The 22130-nt window shown below is 41.4% G+C and overlaps 1 protein-coding gene across 8 annotated transcripts in view; it reads left to right on the plus strand.

Moving 5' to 3' along the window:
• The window catches only part of utrn (utrophin), a 178830-nt gene that overhangs the window by 130023 nt on the left and 26677 nt on the right, over positions 1-22130 (plus strand). For all 8 annotated transcript variants that reach the window (XM_061052006.1, XM_061052007.1, XM_061052012.1 and 5 more), the window contains 8 exons: positions 3189-3250; positions 4269-4343; positions 7434-7635; positions 9288-9373; positions 10746-10903; positions 14691-14857; positions 16919-17030; positions 21266-21402. In XM_061052006.1, the coding sequence (XP_060907989.1) occupies positions 3189-3250; positions 4269-4343; positions 7434-7635; positions 9288-9373; positions 10746-10903; positions 14691-14857; positions 16919-17030; positions 21266-21402 (999 nt within the window). The remainder of the gene's footprint in view (positions 1-3188; positions 3251-4268; positions 4344-7433; positions 7636-9287; positions 9374-10745; positions 10904-14690; positions 14858-16918; positions 17031-21265; positions 21403-22130) is intronic.

Below are 22130 nucleotides of genomic sequence, written 5' to 3' on the forward strand. Positions count from 1 at the left end.
TGCAGAAGAGCAATTACACAAAACAAGACACACACCTGCTTTAAGATACACAAAGGGAGATTTGCATCCTCATAGCTGGCAAAGAAATGCTTTCACACATTACCAAACATGCAAATGAGCTGGAACCAAACACACACTGTCCCATTGTGAGCTCAGACCATATGTTCTGTCGACGCCTCTAGCTTGGTTGGACCGGGATTTTGTTCTCTATTGCGTAACAGAAAGAAAAAAAAATCAGACTTCATTTAACCTCAGTGTGTGGCTTTTATTTTGAAATGCAGACAGTTTTCTTTACACTGCTACCTCTGGTCACCTTACTCACAGACACAGAGTTGCACATGCTGCCTGGTGCACACTCACACACTTAATTTGCAGCTTGAAAACTGAACTCCAAATCCATCTCCAGGACTAATCACAGGTCGCTTTCAGTGCCGTGACATCCTTGGGACACCCGTGTCAGCCTGTGACACATTCATTTCCTTGAACCCCTCCTCGTTCCTCGCTCCCATCTCCTCTTACCCCGCTTCGTCTTTTCTCGGAGCAGACAAAAGGTCCCAGATTAAAACCGCTCCTTGTCCAACCCCCCGGAGTGAGGAGTTCAGGCGACATATTGGGGGGGAAATCAGATGGCTTCACACGATGTTCTGTGCCTGCTGTCTCATGCTGGCAACTTCGCATGCCTTCCCATTTCAGCCGCTCTGGCACTTCTGGGGGGGGTGGGGAGGGGCTCACAAGCCTTGAGGCTTTGTGGGAGGAAATTAAGCAAGACTGCATCTCAGCAAAGATTAGAAGTGTCCTCTTTCTTGTCGCTTTTTTGTCAGGAAACATTGGGCGGAGTTGGTCCCTTATAGAAAAGACAGCCTTTATATACATGGGTGGGCTTGATGCTGCTTTTATGGGTGTCTTTCTAACACAGGAAAACAGTACTTGAACAAAGTTTTTAAAGAATTCAGAGCTACCTTTACTGAAGTTTTAAAGCAGGAAATTATTCTGGAATGGAAGAGCTTACTTTTTTTAAAGGCAAAAAATAGGCAGAGGATAAGAGGTGAAAGACAGAAGATGTCAGGCGGGTGAATGCAGGCACTTATCACCTGTCAGACACAGTCCTCGAGAAGTCTGGCAGGGGGCTGTCACATACTCACAAAAAAGGCTTCTAAAATTCATTCTGTCTCTTTCTTAAAAAAAAACATTCTTCTGCACACTCATGACTTGCCCATAAGAAGAACATGTAAACTAAAGAAGATTATTTGTGGAACAAATCGGCACAGAGATAAATGATCAGGCATTATCCACACGGGTCGCCAAAATAAACACTAACTGAAAATTCCTATAGGTAACTTTAAGACTATTAATGTAAATCAAAGAGGCTGAAGAACAGAAAGAAATAAGAGGGTAACATTTGTTTTAGAGAAATATTTTCTTCTTGCTTGTTTGGTTCATTTGGTTTGGGCCGGTCAATCAAATTTTTTTTGCAAACAACAACAACAAGTGGATCTTAGTCCACTGTGAACACAAATCATGTTACAGGTGTGAGAGCGACCTCACACTCAGGACACACACAGCTGTATATAACCCTCGAGAAGGACCTCACACTCAGGACACACACAGCTGTATATAACCCTCGAGGAGGTTTTCAAATCTCCTCCAAAAAACACGAGTTTTTCTCCCCTGCTCTTTATTTTCCCTGATGCCGCTCCTTTTGCCTATGAATGTTTCCCGCTGTGTTATTTTAACTGGAGCTGCTTTGTAGTAAATGTGTCAGCCGTTTGCATTCCCCCCCCCCCCCCCTCCCACAGGACAACAAAAAGATTGCTCAGACATTACAAAGGGACTGTGTTGACGGGAAAATGTCGAGGACGGTTGAACCTGACAATTCAGACGTTCTCATTATGGCATTCATGAGCTGTGGATGTAAACACACAAGCTTCCTAACGTTGGTGTTGATGGAAATGCTGCCTGCTTCATGTTGTGTATAAATATACAGTACAGATTTTTTTATTGTAGTTTGTGGACTGTGTTTCCCACCATTATGCCAACTCTTTTATCCGCTTTGATGCAACCTGTCACTCTTCAATGACAAAAATGTTGAATGACAGAGGAGTTGCAGCCTGCATCGCAAGTATCCTTCCTCCAGATTGAGTGTTTTTGTACGGCAAATATGAGCAAATCACTTGATCTACATTTATTGAAACCTTTTTTCAATCCAGGCAATGTCCTTGTAGTTTTTCAAAATCAAGGAGCATGTCTTTAGCACAGACATGTCCAGGTATAAGCTTTAGCTTCTGTAGGTGCAAAAGGGGTCACCAGTCTGTACGATTGCAGCATAGTGATGAACATCTCCCTGCCATCGCCATGTTTTCACTGTCAGCTCTCAGCTTCACTTCCTGCTGCCTGTCAGAGCCGTCGCAGAAACCACGGGGGAGCCTCTGCATTCAAAACCACTCTTATTTCAAAAAAGAGCCCGTCTTCTAGAAATCTCCGCAAACATTCCGAGTGGATCTGAGCGCGCCGTCTGACAGCGAGGTTCCTTCTCAGAAAACACACACGCACACACAGAGTCATATCACGGCCAGCAGAAGCATCAAATAGATGCACTGATTCGAGCCGCAGCTTGAGAAAAGTCAGGTTCTTTGCTGATCTCCATTGAAGGCGTCCATGTTTGATCAGTTTTTTTTTTTTTGCGCGGGCCTCTTTTATTATTTATTTTTCCGAGTTGGTTTTTCCAGTAGAGTAAGTTTGTTTGTGTTTCTTTGAGTGTGTGTGTGTGTGTGTGTGTGTGTGTGTGTGTGTGAGATTTTCTGCACACTGGGAGTTGAGGTCCCCTTATACTTGTGTCCCATGGTAGATGTTTGTTTGTGTTTGTGTGGGTGTTTAAAGGCTCTTTCTCATTCATTTTGTTTCTGTGTTTGCAGTAAGCCATTGATACTTTCACAACAAATGGTGTTAAAGAAAGTGATAAAAGTTTGTTTGTGCATATTTGTTTCGCCATCTTTTTGTGTCTACCTCTATATATTGTGTGAATGCTTCTGTGGTGTTCAGCTTTCAGGATAAACCTTTAAAGTGTTTAGTATCTATGTGTGTGTGTGTTCTGATGTCAGTGGTGCTTTTTAACTTTGCATGTACCTGATGTTTTTGTTTGTGTGTCTCACAGTCTGATATTTCTCCTCTTTTTTTGTTGTGTTCTCCAGTCACCAGACACAGACCACCTGCTGGGACCATCCAAAGATGACAGAGCTCTACCAGTCACTTGGTAAGAAACACACACTATAACACACTGTGTCCTCAGTCCCTGCCAACTGTGGGTTAAAAAAAAAAAAGAAGTCTCGACGATCTTGTATTAGGGTCAGTTTATTCAAAGTCGACCAAAAAACAAACCGAGGCAAACTACAAACCTGTCTTTTTAGCTACATCTGCTGACATCATCCATAGAGAATGTGTTATTTTCCTTTGTTTTGACCTCATGAATATATATACCGCTTGAACCAAAGCTTGCTTCCATTATGTGTTTGAGTCTTTTTTCTAAAATGCTCACCAGCTAAATATATCTACAATTTAACTAAACACACACCTTCGCCTTTGTTCTAGATATCTGGCACAAGTTTGGGTTTTCATTTGATTTATAAAACTTATAAAACTATGATCTCTTGCTGCAAAATTTTAGCTTGCATATTTTACACTTCAATTCAATTCAAAAAACTTTATTTGTCCCCGGGGGGGCAATTCAATCAATCCTTCATGAAAGGAGGCTCTGAAATCAGCCTGTTTTTATAGCGAGGGATAAAAATAAATAAATCTTGTACTCATTTGTCTCTTATCTTGTTGGTTGACTTTTTTATATTAACTTAATGAATATTGCACCCTGATCTTTCACTCTCTCTTTAACTGCCTGTTTACATCCATATACATGTGTGTGTCTCTGTGGGGCGACCAGTATGACTTTAATGAGCTGCTGGATAAGTAATAAGCTGTGAAACTTTGGGGAGCTTTTTTCATCTGTAGGTTGCTGGCTCAACAACTAGCACCAGCGCCGCCCCCCCCCCCCCCCCCAAGAGATACAACTCACTAACCGTATTTACACAGTTCACATTCGCCCACCCCTCCTTCACTCTGTCATCTCCACGGACAACAACTAACCAAAAAAGTCAGCTTAATTGGGGACACAGGTCGGGATTATGTCACCCAGTAGGAAGATTTTTGTTGCACCTCTGTCTCTCATTTATATTTTTGTCTGTCTATTTTTAACCGTCTGTTTCTATCCCTGCTTGTAGCCGACTTAAACAACGTGAGATTCTCAGCGTACCGAACAGCGATGAAGATCCGCAGACTACAGAAAGCACTGTGTTGTAAGTTAAGACACACACACAGACACACACACACACACACACACACACACACACACACACACACACACACATTCATACATATGTTTATGCCTACAAGCTTGCTCTTGCTTCTTTTGAAGTCTGGGTGCAACGCGGGGGACAGCGTAATGATTTGAAGCTTTGCCAGAACAGCACAGGAGCCGAGGAGTTTTTTTGGCCTTCAAAATTGCAAACACACTCTTAATGTGTGTGTGTGTGTGTGTGTGCATGATTTTTCTCCACGCACGGCCACAGCTGGTGCTTGTTTTAAGCCTGTTGAGCAGAGCCTCATTTGGTGTGCACAGGTGGGACTTTTTCTGAACTTGAGAGCTGCTGTTTTCTCGTTTATAATGGAAGCTTTTCAGGGAGGTAGCTATTATGTGCAGTCTCAGGAGGCTATCATCCCAATCTACACACACACACACACACACACACACTCATGCACACTGCAGGTGCACACAGGCTCTCACTTTTTTTTGTGAGCTTTCACACAGCATGGAAGCAAATACTAAGGCTCAGCCCAGAGTAATAGCAACTGTGACAAATGCAGACTATTATCCAGCTGTTGACACTATTATAGCAACACACACTGCGAGCACACACGACTCATTTATATCCTGCTGTTATTGGAAATCTGCTTTTTGTATGTGCTATACAAATGCTTCCTAAAGGTGTGTGTGTGTGTGTGTGATAATAGATATCAAAGAGTGTTGTGGACTCTGTTGGTTTTTAATGAGTTTGGATGATTCGGGCGCTTTACGTTGCTAACTCATATCGCTTTTCTGATTGTGTGTGTGTGTATGTGTGTGTGTGTGTGTGTGTGTGTGTGTGTTTGTCACATGGATGAATCAGCCTGAGCAACTTCAACCGGAGGGGCACTGCAATTCAATTTCACCCATTAGATTAAAGGAGTCACAGTGCAACAAACACACACACACACACACACACACACACACACACACACACACACACACATAAACACACATGCAGGGACACAAACAGGAGGAGGATCAACAGTTATTGGTTATTAGCCTGGATTCATGTGGTATTTATGCTTTGGGACCTGCGTGTGCCTGCATGAGTGTTATGTGTGTGTAGTAAACTGTGTGTGAGAGTATGACACACACTCACACACAGACACTCATGAGAAGGATACTACGATACGACTAATTGGGTTAAGTCTGTGCCGGGGGGGGCTAGAGACACACAAATGAGCATCCCGCTAATTTGACACAGACTCTCAGCATCATCTGCGTGTGGAATGAAGAAAACTTTCAAAAAAAGAACAGAAAAAGTAAAAGTGTTGCTCTCGGACAGAAACAGCCGTCCCGCTGTGCCTGTGCCACATGGACACACCACAGTAATTAGTGCTGTCCCGGGATCAGGGGCTAGCATAAGACAAGGAGCGAGCAAAAGGGCAAATGAGGAGACCTTGAGGGAGGGAGGAGCTGTGAGAGGAAGGGGCATTGTGAGGTGGAGCAAAGTTAAAACTGCTCGTTGAAAAGCGTCAGTGTCGTCCATACAGAAAGTTTTGCATTTGTTGGATTCACATGAAGCAATAAAGTGAAACCAGTGCCCTGAAAAACCACCTGTAGCAGATTAAACAGTGTGTGATTGTTTCACTGCTTAGCTGTTTTGAACAGAGATGAGGTGAACTTGTTGAATGAAGCACTAATTAAGAGTCTCATCAGAATATGAGCTTACCCTTAATGATTCTGAAACATTGTATGAAAACACAGTGTCCCTAATGCAGAGGTTGTGCTTCTTCTACCCTCTATTAGAGCGATAAATAAATCCTTTTCAAAAAGAAAATTCTTCAAACAATGGTTCCACTTGTTTGCCCTCAGAAACAAATGACACGTTTGTTTATTTGTGGTATTTAGAGGTGTTGCTTGATGGGTGATTTATCCATTTTTAGAACCAGGCTAGCTGTTTCCCTCTGTCGCCAGTCTGTGTGCAAAAGCTAAGCTAACTGAAAAAGTGAGAAACAATTTGCAGGTATAGAAGAAAAAAACCAACTATGTTTAGAGTGGCTCAGGGATTGTGAAGCTATCAAATGTATTAGCATGTACGCTAGCAGGTAACAACACTACATGTGATCCTTTTGAAAGCCACCGTTCGTTGAACTTATGAGATGGGTTTATTTTCCTGCTCAAAGAAACTGCACAGCATGCACAGAATTACATAACCAGTGGTGCATTGCATTATGGGAAAATCGTGTTTATCATCAGCACATTGGGGGAGAAAAAGACACGTATCAAGCGGGGACACACACCATCTTCAAAAACCATTTGGAAAGTATGAAACTGGGACACAGGGATTATTGCAGACATTATTTGGTGCAAGTCAGTTTATTATTGGATTACATTTTCTTACTCCACTGCTGGATTATTTATTTGTTGTTGCTTAATTAGAGACAACCAAAGAAACACAAAATGTTAGGATGGTGTGCTTTGCATGTTTGACACTTTGAGTGTGTAAAGTGCTGCTGAAAGTGTCTTTATATATGAATCTGTATTTGCTGTGTAGTTGTGTGTGTTTGATACTGTGGCTGATTACTTTGTTACATAGTGTCTGATGCTTGTACATGTTCTCCTCGTTTGTCTTTTAGAATTCAGATTTCTCTCACGCATTAATATTTCAGCACAATGATCCGTCTGTTCTCTGTCTGCACTCCCGGCAGACTCTCACAGTTAGCTGTTTTTTGAACTATTTTGGACACAATATCAGTCAAGTCTACACTTTTGAAGTGCCTCTATGAATAGTCTGTGCCATTTTCGGCTTCCTGCTCTGTTCAGATTTTTTTTGGCACTTCTGCTGAAAGCCCAATGAACAAGTCTGAAAGGTTACTAATGGTTCTAGCTGTCTCGTTTTCTTTCTTTTTGTCTCCTGTCATCCGTTATGTGAGTCTGGGTTTTTTTTTACCATTTTTTACTTTGTTCCCTCTGCCTGGTCCTGTTAACCTTCCTCTGCTCTCTTCCATTCTTTACTTTCACTCCTCTCTCTCAAACCTTTTTGTTTCTGTCTCATCATTGTCTCTCTCTCTCTCTCCCCTGCCTCCTTTCTGCACAGTGGACTTGCTAGACCTCAGCGTGGCCCAGAACACCTTTGAGCAGCACAAGATGACCAACAACAGTCAGCTGAAGACCGTCCCTGACGTCATCAACTGCCTGACGTCCATCTATGACGGCCTGGAGCAGGAGCACAAAGACCTGGTCAACGTGCCGCTCTGCGTCGACATGTGTCTCAACTGGCTGCTTAACGTTTACGACACGTATGTATGCAAAATGTCTGTCATTTAGGACAAAGAATTATGAATTGGCTTATTTCTGTAAAGCTCCTGTGAGGAGCTTGTTATGAGAAAAATACTGACCATTTTTAATCATGACTCTGAATAACCTAGTACAGCAACAATCAGCAACATTTACCAGTTCTGTATCGTGTTATCAATGTCTGAATTTAAAACCACTGTCACAGACTAGGTGTCAGATGAATGAGTTTATAGTTGACTATTAAAATAAAGAGGGTTTGGGTTTTGTTATTTACAGTAAAAACACTTCTTACCAATGTACAGGACAGATCAGCCCTTTTGGGCTCAACCGGAAGGTCTAGGGTTTGATCCCCAGCTCCTGCAGCAACATGTCCAATGTGTCCAGGGGCAAGACACTCAACCAAGAATTGCTCCCGCTGTCTCGTCGGCGGCGTAAGAATGTGTATGAATGGGATTAGTTACTCCTGATGGTCACTTTACATAGCAGCCTCTGCCATCAGTGTGTTAATGGGTAGGTGTGACATGTGGTGCAGAAGTTCCTTGAATAGTCAGAAGACTAGATAAGCGCTACACAAGCTCAAGTCCATTTACCATCAGTAAGTGTTACAGCTTTGTCCACAGGGGGGCGCAAAAATCAACACAACCTAAAAGTTCCTCACAGGAGCTTTAACTGACTTTATACCAGATCTTTAAAGCTTTCATTTTTATTAGAGTTGGTCCCATACCAATACCATTACTGATATTGGCCTTCTGTATTCCCTTAAATGTGTTATCAGGTTTTCACAAGTACACATGTCAATACACCGCTCTGATACCATAACCTATTAGACCTATCAAAAATGATTGCTTTGAGGTGAATTACTGTGTGCCAATAACAAACAACAATAGAGTGGGGCTTGTAGAAAGTTTAATGTTATCAAAGCAAGCAACATTTCAACAATCAGTGTTTTCCTGACAATATCATTTATTTTTTATAAATACCGCTAGAATCATAGGAGTACTCAATATCAACCAAAGGTTCATTTCAAGGAATCGAAAATAGCATCAAGTTAGTTATAATGCAGTGTGTAATATGTCTATATCTGATTGCATAAAAGTGTCAACGCTGTTTTATCTCATTATTTTTTGCAATCTTAAATTCTCTCTAATTAACTGTCATCTGATCATTATGATTATATGATCAATATTTACACACATGTGCTTTCTCTCTGCATATTGAGGCATTTTCCTCATGCCATCTGCACCAGCAAGTCCCTCAATAATCATACAAACTGCTGCTTCACACTGTTTGAGTGAGCTCACGCATGCATATGCACTTTGTTCAAATACAGCATAGATACACTGCATAATTACATGTGTGTTCACTTGCTGTAAACAAATATGCCAACTGATGTCGTAGTTGTTTGTGGATACACAGAAAATAAATAATCACAAACCCAACAGCACTCCTCTGCAGTGACAGAGCACTTACACACACACTTGAAGATTTTCCTCTTTCCGATGAAATAATGATTTTCTGTCACTGCTGTGGCTTATAATTCATATCTGAACTGAAGTGAATACACATAAACTTTGTGTTTGTATATACACCCACAACAAATAGAGCTGAGTCTAGGCTGATGTTTGATGTGTCTGTGTATGTGTCGTGTCTGCAGTGGCCGCAGTGGGAAGATCCGCGTCTTGTCAATGAAGATCGGTTTGCTCTCTCTCTCGAAGGGACACCTGGAGGAGAAATACAAATGTAAGTGCACACGAGAAGAAGGGATATCTGCAGATGTGCATGTGCATTTAAACACACCACCCACTCATCTGTGCAGGCCAGTCTAAGACGAGTCTGTCCCATCCTGCATTCCCAGCAGTATTCCAGGATTCATCAAACTCACAGAAATAGACAAGACACAAAGCGAGAAAGAGAGAGGCAGGAGAACAGGTCTTATAATTGGATGAGAGACCTCCTACGCACCCCCCCCCCCCCCCCCCCCCCCCTGTTCTTTATTTAATTTTCTTTCCTGATTTATTTTTTGAGGATTAGCGAGCGTGGATATAGGCTTGCTGCTCTGGGAGGAGACTGTCATTTTGGGATTTTCTGCCCTTTGTTTCTGCTACTTTATCTCCCTCTGTCTATCATCCTCTGCTGTCACGGCTCACGCCATCGTTCATCCATCCAGCGGTGCCACTTCTTCTTCCTCTGTCCTATCTTGCTCACTTTTCCTTCCCCCTCTTTTCCTCCATCCCTCTCTTCCTCCTCCCGTTCTTTTGCCACAGCATCCCTGGGCTTATTCGTTCCACTGGCAGTTTCTATTAGCCTGAGAAGGGTATCACGCACGCTTGATTGCGCCCTTCCTCCTTTTCTCTTTCAGAATTTCATTGGCTGTCAGCGGTGTGCATATAGCTACACTTTGCAACACACGCACCTAACCAGGCATGCTGCCATTTGACACTCTTTTTGTGACGGCTGTGTATGTCAAATGTAATCTTTTAGGAGAAAGATGGGAATTTGACAAGTGGGTGTAGATGAGGCAGATGACACAAGAGGTGTGTGTTGAAATGGGGTCACTGCTGGTGTACACACACACACACACACATAGGTTAGAGCTAGCACCCGAGTGAAACCTCACACAGAGATCAAAGTCATCTGCAAGCTGAGCAGAAAGACCTGTCATGCCCTCCCCTCTCTCACCTCTTTTTTTCCCCCCAGATTTAACCTCTCAGCTATCTCTGCTCAGTGTGCGCCTGAGCTCTGAAGATGTGTCATACCTTTAAATATATATATATATATATATATAACTGGCCGAGGCTGCAAGTCACTTGGCAGACATATCCAGTACAGCTCGGTCAACCTGGAGACACAGATTTGAAGGCAGGAAGAAAGACAGAGATTAGAGTAAAAGAGTTTGAAGTCTGACAGATTAAAGATTAAAGCACATTTTTCTTCTTCTGTCCCTTCCCACTGTGGTTCTCCATCCCACTCAACGCTCAATTTCACACTTTCTCTCTCTATACCTATTCATATATTTATTTTTAACATCACCTACATGCTTTGACTCTTCTCTCGCTCCCTTTTTTTCCCCTTGTTTATCCTCACTCTCACTCCCCCACCTCCTCCTGCTCAGACCTCTTCAGCCAGGTAGCGTCAGCAGGCGACACATGTGACCAGAGGCAGCTGGGTCTGCTGCTCCATGAAGCCATCCAGATCCCGAGGCAGCTGGGAGAGGTGGCCGCCTTCGGAGGCTCCAACATCGAACCAAGCGTCCGCAGCTGCTTCCAGCATGTAGGTTCACACACAAACAAACACGAGGATGAAGATGTGCACTGACGGATACATGTCAGTGAACTCAAACACACAGGCATAAACTGTATAAGTACATAAGCCTGGGGATGAGTAATCCTATAATGTTCCTAATACCAAATGGATTACAGGCATGGGGATCAAATCTTTTTAGATTTTTCTTTTTGCAGTTTTTTAAAGTTTGAAATCACTTAAACCAATTTGAGAAAAATGGCAAACAAAAATCAAACCTTCCAGCCTCACAGATCCGAATATTTGCTGCTAAACTACAGTACATTTTGGACTGTTACTCAGAGTAAACAAGACATTTAAAGACATCACCTTGGCTTTTCTTGCAGCAATAACACGATCAGAAAGTAGTTAGTGAATGGTTTGCAAAGTTGGTCCAAGACAGAAAAAAATTAAACTCTTGTACAGGTCCATAAGGATTGCTTTTATTTATTTTTACATTTTTAAAATAATTTATTTTGTAGGGGCTGTCAGGCTTTTCTTATTTTCTTATTTTTGAGCGGAACAAACTCTCAATGCATGGATTTTGTGGACATACATTTTCTCTACCTGGACCCTCCCCTGGAGTTTTGACTACTGGTTGGTTCCCCCCTACTACTGTAGAGTATTGTCCTTCAGTGAGATGCAGGGCTCTGAATACAGTAGGTTAGCCTTCTCGGAGAGGGAGAAACCGATCATGGGACAGTGTCAGGGGACTTTGTAGCTTGGTTTAATACGTCTTTTCTACAAAATAAAATAAAAACATGATCACTAAGCCCTTTGTCACTTTTATAAAAGGGAATGATAATGTACTACCTGGGATTAAAATATGTTGTTCATTTTTTATAAAAAGCACACTACTGGTGCGTCAAAATGTCCAGCAAAGCTTAATGGTGAGATATGCCCTTGTTATGTTGTTCTGAGATAATCAGAAATCACAATTCCAAATAACCACTTGGTCAATGTTGTCCTATTAGAAGAAACTTGGAAGTCTTGTGAAAAGAAAGATCCCAGCGAGGTGTCAGGGACAGCCATTGGTCATTTAGATGTTTGGGGGTCTGATGCCATTTATCTGACTGTCAGGACATTTCACTCCAGGAAGAGTTTGAGCTTCTGACCTCAGACTGCCACTTCAGGGCATCTGTTGGTAGCACTACACGACCCCACATCTCATTCATCCTGAGTACTATTGATTGAGAGTAATTAGCACCCTGCCTGCATTCTTTGTACTACCCCAACAAATTTGCATGTGGGCACAAGGTCTGGATTTCTATTTAAATGTGCCATTGTTGTTTTCTAATGATGTTGTCATTTTGTATTGGGTCCTTTTTTAACCGGTGCTTTACCACACATTTCATCTATGGTGTTGACAATAAAGATCACCTTTAACCTGTTGCATTCAAACATATTTTATCTTAACTAAATCAGAAATAAAGATAAAGCTATGCATCCATTTCTTATACCCATGGAGATTAAATATAATTGTGACATGACTTTGCACCTGTTTGATACAGTTTTCCAAAGCTGAAAATCACAAGCTTCAGAAAGAATGCATACTACCTGACTGTACGTACAAACGTTTAAGCTTCATGTATCAAAATGCTCAGAATCATTCAAATCGGTGACGTCACTGCTAACAATATCTGGCAGGCAATCAGTACTGTGCCAGATTAAGTTTTGTTGCATCTTCTAAAAGCTAATTGCCATTATGCACCCCAGTCTCCTCTACATTTCCCAGCCATCTAAGAGCTGCCTCTCCCAATCCTGCAAAATAGCCTCAATATTTTAAGCTCTGCTGACCAACCGTGAAGCCTGAAATGGCCTCCAGTCGTCTGCTGGCCGTCCTCTAGTGTTTTACTGCAGCTGGCTAACCACTTTCCCAGAGTTTATCTCTGGACGTTCCTGGCATTTAATGATGTCTTGGTCCCCCCCTGTGGATCGCTGTTTCATTTTTTTTATTTTTTAGTTCACTCTTGTCTCCCCTGGCTCATGCTCCAGCAGTCATAAATGGGAGCTAAACATTAAAATTTGGATGCTATAAATTTAAGTGATTTCTTCTGCTGCACCTCTGAAAATAGCAGAGTAGTGCAGCTTCAAACCTTATCTCGCTCGCCTTTTCTCCATAGAGGCAAAGACGCACAATCCTTCCTCATGCACACAGATATCCCAAAGCTGTTGTCCAGTTGCTCATTAATTGTTCCATCACTCTAACTAGGCAGGTACAAACCAGGCTGTAAAAAACACACACAAGTAAAGCCCTGTGGCACCTGTGTGTCCGTCTGCCATGCTGGTGAGAGCGAAGTCACCCTAGTCGTTTGGTTTAATAGACCCTCGATCAACGAGTCCCGCCGTCATAAATACAACCTCTTCCTCTGTCACTCTCCTTCATTTATCCATCCACCCGTCTATCCAGGCGTCCTTTCAGCCATCTCCTCTCTGCAGTAATTAATCTGCGCGGGCAATAAATCTGCCGTTAGATGGCACAGAGGAGGGGTGGACGCCGAAGATGAGCAGGTGTATGAGAGAGGAGAGACTCTGATTGTTCAGTGGGAAGGTCGGACAAGAAGTTGGAGGATGTAAAAAGTTAATCGAGGTGTTATCAGGGTGAAAAGTTCATATGCAGCGCTCTCAATTCTCAACTTGTAACCCCTAAAGTCATCTTTTTTTTTGCGCTTCAACCCACACTTAATTGTGAATATGACTCTTAATTATCCTGTTAAAGTTTGGACCTGTAATTCAAAGGACATAAAACTAAATGACTGCCTTTGCGAGTAAAACATTAACAGAATTGATCTTTGGAGCGGAGTGTCTTTCCGCTCTGATTCCTCTTATGGACTGTAAACATTCTGTTCATGACACAACACTTCTCAAATGTTAAGTGTTGTGTGAAAATTTGCAGCTTGTACCTTGAAATTAAAAAAAAAAAAAAGAAGAAGATGAAGCTTTTGCAGCTTTGCAAAATTAAAAGTTTACGGGTGGTGAATTTTATGATAGAAACTTTTCAAGACAGCTGTCGCCAGTTTAAGTCACGTGACCTTTTTTGATAGGCTGCTCCAAAACAGTTCAACAGAAGTCCTCATCACAGAATCACACAGAGGCATAGAAAATGCGCAGCGAAACTTTCCCTGCACCTTTTGATTGTTTTCTCCTTATTTCAAATGCATCCTGCTCCTCCTTACGCTTGTTGACCTTTGAGCGAGTCAGAGATGATGGAAAGGTCATCTTTGATTTCTTTAGCTAACAACCACCATGTGAAAGTTTCACAGCCTTGAGTGCTCGTTGCAAGTGCAAGTTACATAAACAATTACACCTCCGAAAGTTGAGATAAGAAGTTAAGAGTAGGTGTTTGTGGGTGTTATTTCAGAGCTGCGTTGAGAAATACGGCTTTTAGCTAAGGGCAGAGCTATGGGCTGAGAAGGATGAGGGCAGCGAGGGTGTTGAAATCAATCAATGTTTATTATTAGATGTTTCAACCAATAAACATGAAAAAGAAGCTCATAAAAATGATTTTGTCTCCCCCACATTTCAAAGCCATAATGTGCCCGAGGGAACCATCACTTTAATATGTATGGTCATCTTAAATTTGTCTGCATCTTTATTAGGCGTTTGTTAATAAGCATAGACTTATAGCCCCTCAGTCTTTTCTCTGAATGATGGTGTGCTCATTTTTTCCTCCATGTGCAGTTTATCAGCCGTGTAGAGACACTGTAAACGTCACAGGATTTCTAAACTTTTTTTTGATTTAAAGGCTCTTAGCTTATACCCTCTTTGTTTCTGCCAGGTGACCAATAAGGTGGAGTTGGAGCCCCGTCAGTTTGTTGATTGGATGCGTCTGGAGCCGCAGTCCATGGTTTGGCTTCCAGTCCTGCACAGAGTCGCCGCGGCAGAGACGGCCAAACATCAGGCCAAGTGTAACATCTGCAAGGAGTGTCCTATCGTTGGCTTCAGGTAAGACAAAAACGAAACAAGTCTGCAACACATGCTACAGACGAAACACCAAATGTGTCCACGTTCTGCGTTGTTCTCTCTCCTGGTTGAGCATAAAGGGCAGCTCTGCTCTGGAGGGCAGGCATTTATCTAAATGTCAACAGCTGATACACCACTGGCTAAATACCAAACACACTCACAAACACAACACGCTCACACACAAACAATCTGTGCACAGACACATTCACAAAGATCACAAAGGAGCCGATTGGCTGGCAAGCAATTCATAACAGACCACCCTCTGATACTGTGCAGGATTGGCATTCACTCACACGTAGACAAACAACAATAGCTACCTTTGTTTCAGCTTGTTCCTCAGCTTTTGTTTTATATAGGAACAACATGTAAAGAAAGATATGAGCTGAAAGATATATGTGCCTCTGTGAGGATTTTTTTTTAAGGTTAAGCAGGAAGAGGTTTTATGTGGTTCGAGTAGCAGAGTGGCACGGTGGTCCTTCAGATCAGATGCTTTGCCAGCAAAAAGAGAAATACAGTCAGACATTTGATGAAGGACACGTCTCCCAAGTTGTGTCATTGATCGATGAGAGGGAGCGACTGCAAGAGCCAAAGGCTGGGAGCAACAGAAGAAGAGGGAGTAAGATATGCTTAGCAGGCATTTTTTCCTTTTTTCTAGCAAGAATGTCTTTTTTTTTTCCTTTTTACTAACATGGTACATGGGATCATCCGCAAAGTCAGGCTGGATTTTTAAAGGATAACATGTCAGCAGAGTTGTTTGATAAATGTCAAATCCACTGCTACAGATTTTGCAGCATTGTTAACAAGCCAACGAGCCACATTTTGCACGCACCATTTCCTGTGCAGTCAAGCATTGTGGTACTTAGCGTGCGCTTTGTTTACATGTTAACTTTCATGTTGGACCTGCCAGCTATAATTTACAATTAATAGCTTCTGCTACAAAATGGCAGTGAGACAAAGACCTTCACAGTGTGTATGGACTGGTATATTGACCTTCCTTTCTGTTTGAGTAGTGTTTTGCATTCTGTCAGGTCATGCCTTGTTTCCTTCTTCTGCAACATTGATTTAGAGATTTGCAACCAGGGCTGTTATGTGGAAAAATTGCAAAACAAACTTAAAAAAAAACTAATGAAATAAAAAAAATTAGTACACAAATACCTAATGAAAATGAATCATTCAGATAATCCAGATTGCTGCTTCATCTATCAATCCTTTGATTTAATTTCAATACCTATTTAAGTTGATCTTTTAAAACTTGTAAACTCTAAACCTTTGCACAGTATGACAAACCTTTTTTTTTTAAACAGATAGGAGGATGTGACCTCAGGAGTCCAGACATTACAGATCTCATAATTAACCAAAGTTGTTTGTAGATAAACTCATTAATTAATGACCATCTCATCACTTCCCGCTCCGAAGGTGAATCATCAGCTCCTCCTCGCCGTAATACGCTGCATGTCAGCGAGTAATGGTGCAGCTCGCTCGCTGGTGTTGTGTGCGCTGTTGCATCCTTTGATATATGGCCGTCTCTCATAGCTCATCAGTCAGCTCACCTTGGGGGGAAGCGGAGAGGAGAGAAAGATAAAAGACTAAAGCTATTATGTCTGAATGGCTCCTGTCTCTATTTAGCTGCTAAATGGCCTCCTGGCTACAGCTGCTGCCGCCGAGGACAACATCCTCGACTGTTGTCGTCACGTTGTTGTGTTTTGGTGGAAATCCAACTTTATGTCACACTGTCAGCATATTGAGACTGTTTTTGAACGTGTGTATTTTGTGTGTGTGTGTGTGGGTGTGGAGGAGTGTGAGACAAAGTGACAGTGGAAATTGACAGCTCTCCAGGAGGCCCAAGTGTAGCCTGGAGATGAGTCATGATGTAGGGCTCACACACATACTCAGCCTAAAGACATGAAAGTGACATAGTCTACACACTCCACTTCCTCGCTTATCACAATTTTCCCATCCCTCTCTCTCTTTCTCTTCACTCTCTTCACTATCTCTCTCACCGTCTATCTCTCTCTCTCTCTCTCTCCCTCTTTCTCTCTGTAGGTATCGCAGTCTGAAGCATTTCAACTACGATGTATGTCAGAGCTGCTTCTTTTCCGGGCGCACCGCCAAAGGCCACAAGCTCAACTACCCCATGGTGGAGTACTGCACACCGGTGAGGAACTAACTCACACTCACACTCCCACAAATCATCTTATGCCTCTATTCTCCATGCGCGCCCAACTCTGATCCTCTTAATGAATTCACCTGCATTTAAACCCACAGACTTTGGTTATTAGAGCAGTTCATTAATACAGATTTTTCCATTATATTTTGTCATTTTTATGGCTTGCAAATTAAGATAAGAAGAATAAAGAATAAGGAGAGCTACACTTTTCACCCATTGAAAGGCTTTCACAAGATTTTGGGATCCAGCTGCAAAGATTGACTTCTATTGAAAAGCAGTAGTGAGTTTATGTTTGGACGTTTTGACAGAAAGGCATCACGGACAGGGAGTGTGCTGCAAGAGTGAGGTGTGGAACTTTCCGGCTGTCAAATCAGTGCACAAACACATTCCTAGTGGATTTGTTTTTTGTTTTTTTTTACTTGAATGCTGTATTTCTACTGTTGGCCATGTCGCCTTTCCAACAAAAGTTATAACTATTACCTCTGACTTCACAGGCTTCATAATCCTTCCTCTAAATGTTATACTTAGCTAAATGATGTAGTGGCTTCTGATAAACTTTAACTTATACAACTTATACATAACTGTCAGACACTCACTTTTTAAATAGTTTAAATACCTGTATAGTAACAGCATGGTAGAGTAAACTTTAATACAAAGTCAGAAGCATTAACCCAGCGATCCCTTTTCAGAGAGTCGCACAACCAACCAAAATCATCCATTTAGTTTCCACCTGGTTTCCTTTTCGGCTCAACCATCCGTCATCTTTGTATTACCAGTACTTGAAACAGCACATACATCCCACACTTGCATTTCTTGAACACCATTATAAAACCTGGCTCACAGTCTGCATCCCAATTCTTTGTAAAGGTTGAGGATGTGGCACAGAGATCAATAAGTTTGAGTCGAGTTGTTCTTCCAAAAAAGAAAAAAACATTTCTTTTTGGACTTTCCATTGTGCATAGTGGAACAGGTTCTTTCATTATTCGCTGTGGCATGAAGATTGACCTCAATTTGAAAAACAGACCAAACTTAAGAGGAGTGCAGACACATGGAGGCCTTTCAATGTGGATCTTGAGATGTCTCGTATGCATGTTGTGAGTTTGCGTAAGTGATTGTGAAAGACCTCAACCTGCCTATCAAATCAAAAATGACACACACCCAACCCCTACACGAGTTTATACTCACTATTCAACAAATCAGAACCCCAATGTTTAATATTTAACTTTGCGGGAGGTTTGGATGAAGTCCACTCTTGGGTGGTGAGTCTTTTTTTTTTTCTCACTTTTATTAAGATAGGTTGACATTTCTCCTTCCCTATGACCGAACATCTTACATTCTGCTCAGCTGATTTCTTCCCCTTGTTCCAAAGCCCTCGTCAGACCTCTGACTTCATTTTAATTTACTTGAACAAATGGTAAAATACTCATGGCTCTCTGAGGTCTCTTTTTATCTTTTCTGCCAGAAAGCAATATTTCACTTTACTACCGTGCGGAGAGCAGAATATTAGAAAAGGGGGAGCGCGGCGAAATTGAACATTGCTTCCTTTCTCAATTAGGATGGCACACTTGTGGGCCCACTAGTTTCAATACTGCTAAACGTCAAACTCTGAGTGACTCAAGTGGAGACGTTTCTCATTTCTGTTTTTTAATTTGCTTTTTCAATTTCACAAATGGGATAGATATTGACTCTGGAGGAGGAGCTGTTGGGATCAGTGATCGTTCCTCCCTGAGTTAAGATGCCCGGCAGCTGCCTGCAACAACTTTGAGAAACATTATCTTAAATTCAGCTTTGCCGCTGCAACCAACACTTAAAATGTTGCTAAAAGATTATTACTCGGCTAAAGGGGGGCCTTAATCACTCTCAAAGTTTTACTGATCCTCAATAAACAGCCTTAAACGTTTCCTCTCGACTTTTTCCATATTTTGCAGCGTCAGATTTTTACATCAGTGTGAATTAAACAGAATCTTTTAATTCTGACTTGTACACAACTCCATAAAGTGAAAAGCCATTAAAAAGAAAAGCCGCCCTTCATTACAGACAATGTTATTCTATATAACTTTACATTTTCCTGAACTGTTTGCAAAACTTCTGTAGCTACTTCAATGATGTGATTATTTTTTACATGTGTATATCAGTGGCCACAATAACATTATTAGACAATATTGTAGACACTAAACATTTCTAAACAATCAGAAATGCAGGAAGGATTTAGTTGAAAGAAAGTTCATAGCAGCAGCAGGGAAGCAGCTGTTATTTAATGTGAGAAACGGAGAGGAAAAAGATCTAATGCACTGACTCAGCAAATATTTGAACTTATCAGCTTTAATGTTGAGCTCAGTTTCTGCCAGAAAGCAGTCCCAACTTATCACCATCACGTCTTTGAAGAATGGCTGTGGCAGCAGCATGTCTGCAGGCTTTTCAACTTACACAATTTCAGGATGTGTGAAGATAGAGGGAACAGGAGCCAAATGGAGCCCAATACAAGCGAATGATTAAAGACTGCAGTGCCAAACACAATAGACCGATGCAAAAGCTCATGTTTGGCACAAACAGTGACCTGAAGCATCCAGAGAAGTAAATACAATCAATACTGGAATGCATGTAGAGAAGAAGCAAGAGAAACACAAAAAGCTTTGAATTCAATCCCTTCACAAATGTTCTATTATGTGAATTTTTACATTTCTAATCACTGCAAATCCAACTAAACCGAGCTCTATTGGACTGGTAGAAAATCACACAGATCTATTCATTCCAACCAGTAATAAGTCTCAAAGACCTTCATCTTCAACATCTACCAGAGGGCATCAAATCAAAACTCATCTAAATCAACCGATCATTTTAAAAGAAGAATGTGCGACTTTTTGTCGCTGGTGGGACTCGAGTTTTCACTCATTTAGACAGTCATGACCCAGAGAGACATTTACACAGGATAGACTTGATGTCTGCTGTAATTATGGGTTAAAACGTTGCACATTCTTCCTTTAAATCTCACAATTCAGAGCTGAAAGGGAAAGTCAAGTTTTTTTTCTCTTAAAAGAAATAGGTATCATAATTCAAATGTACTCTTCTCCCTGTGTGGAAAACCAAATTGTGTTTCAGTTTTATGCCTCTGAAAATCGAAAGTCCGTATTGAATAATGCTGCGACACAAAAAAAAAAACAGAATTTGAAGAGAGTTAGAGACTGAGAGTTGTTTTTGTGAGACTCTGTGCAGCCGTTTATAAGATTCTTTCTCTCATCTGTGTTGTACTGTTTATTTTATCGCTACAATATTGCTTTCTTTTATTGGGTTTTCGTTTTTTTTATAGGAGCAGCATTTTCATAGTTCCAATGGGCTTCTTCTGTGATATTGAACACGCAAGATTTGGTGCTGTGCTGTATTGATTACTGCGATTTCAGTGTTTGCACCAAGTGGAGATGTTGTTGTTCAGTATCTTTTCAGCGTCACAATACATCAGGGGACAATCTGCAGGCGCCGTGGTTATGAGGCACAATATATAACTATAACGTGAGCGACTCTGATACAAGCAGGAGACATCTGTTGCATTTCCTAACCCTGACTTTCCTTATTCCAATCATCTAAACATCTCTACATTGTTACTTTCATATAAAGGCAAATAATTACATTTAAAGAGAAATAAGTAAAGAGCTGTCTTTAAACACACACACACACACACACACACACACACACACACACACACACACACACACACACACACACACACACACACACACACATGTTCATACACTTGCACAGCTTCTTCTCCAGTGTTATTACAAATGTTTAGTAATTGCTGTTGCTCTGCATAAGCTAGCATCTTCTGTGTGGATTAGTCTATAAGCCATGTGAATTCATTAGAGACTATTCATTTAGCCGTATATGTCAACTGTGAGAGATGTATATGTGTGTGTTTGTGTGTGTAAATGTGTGTGTGTGTTGTTGTCGTCTGAATCGTTTGCAAAGGGATTTTCTCCCTCTCCAGTCACACTGCTGAAGTAATTTGTTGTTGTGCTTGCGAGGCAGAAACGGCTTCTGCAGGAGAAACACCTTTGCTAAGTATCTAATTAACAAAACGCATTCTCTTCCCCTCCAATGCATATTCTGCTTATATATGTGTGGCACCAGAGACAGCCAAAATGCACAAAGACACACTGTAAAAAGAAAACTCAGTAAAAGAAGCCTTTTGAAATCTCTCTTGGTCTTTGTCTTTCTCACTTTTGTAGACAACATCAGGGGAGGACATGCGAGATTTCACCAAAGTGCTGAAGAACAAATTCCGGTCGAAGAAGTACTTTGCCAAACATCCTCGTCTCGGTTACCTGCCAGTCCAGACAGTTCTGGAGGGTGACAACTTGGAAACGTAAGTAACACTTGTGTGTCTTTAAGGAACAGATCAATAACTCTCTCTGAACACAGTTAGGTCTGTTTAGGGTTGAGCTATTAGAGGGATGTTGATCAAGTCCTTCAAATGTGATTGAATCCCTTGAAAGCAGGCATGGCTTTGTAGGGAAATTATACATCGCAGCATATTCATAACAGTCTTTTGGAAATATTCTTGCTATCTGACATCCAAACAAAGTGCTATTGCTCAGCTAGCCGTTGCAAATATTAAATCAATGGAAAAGTCTGTTGTTATATAATTGGCCGTTTGATTCACATTTAGCTGCTTGAGAGAAGTAATAATCGAGACATATTTTTGGCATGTAACAAGAGCTAACAGAATAATGAACAACCAGAGACAGGATTAGAACTTGTAACATTAATTATTGATTCCACTGTGACTCCAAAAAAGCTTATTGCTTAAGCTGTGATGTCAAATGATGTATCAGTCTGCGACAAGAGCAAACTTTCTGCTAGCGCTCCAAACTTTTTGTTTTTGTTAATGAGCTTTATTCGAGGCTCGTCTTTCTTAATTTCTAAGTTGATTGGGCCGTTGCAGTGTATTTGATGGCCACAATAGATTTACAATTGAACTACAAAAACATTAAGAAACTCCAAAAACCTTGAGACTCACTAAAGAACTAACTAAAAACTTCCCTCCTCCGTAAAGCTACTTCTCTCAAAGTTTGCTCCCAGTGGGTTACTCAG

Source organism: Labrus mixtus, chromosome 12 (assembly GCF_963584025.1).
Source record: "Labrus mixtus chromosome 12, fLabMix1.1, whole genome shotgun sequence".
Classification (NCBI taxonomy): Eukaryota; Metazoa; Chordata; class Actinopteri; order Labriformes; family Labridae; genus Labrus; species Labrus mixtus.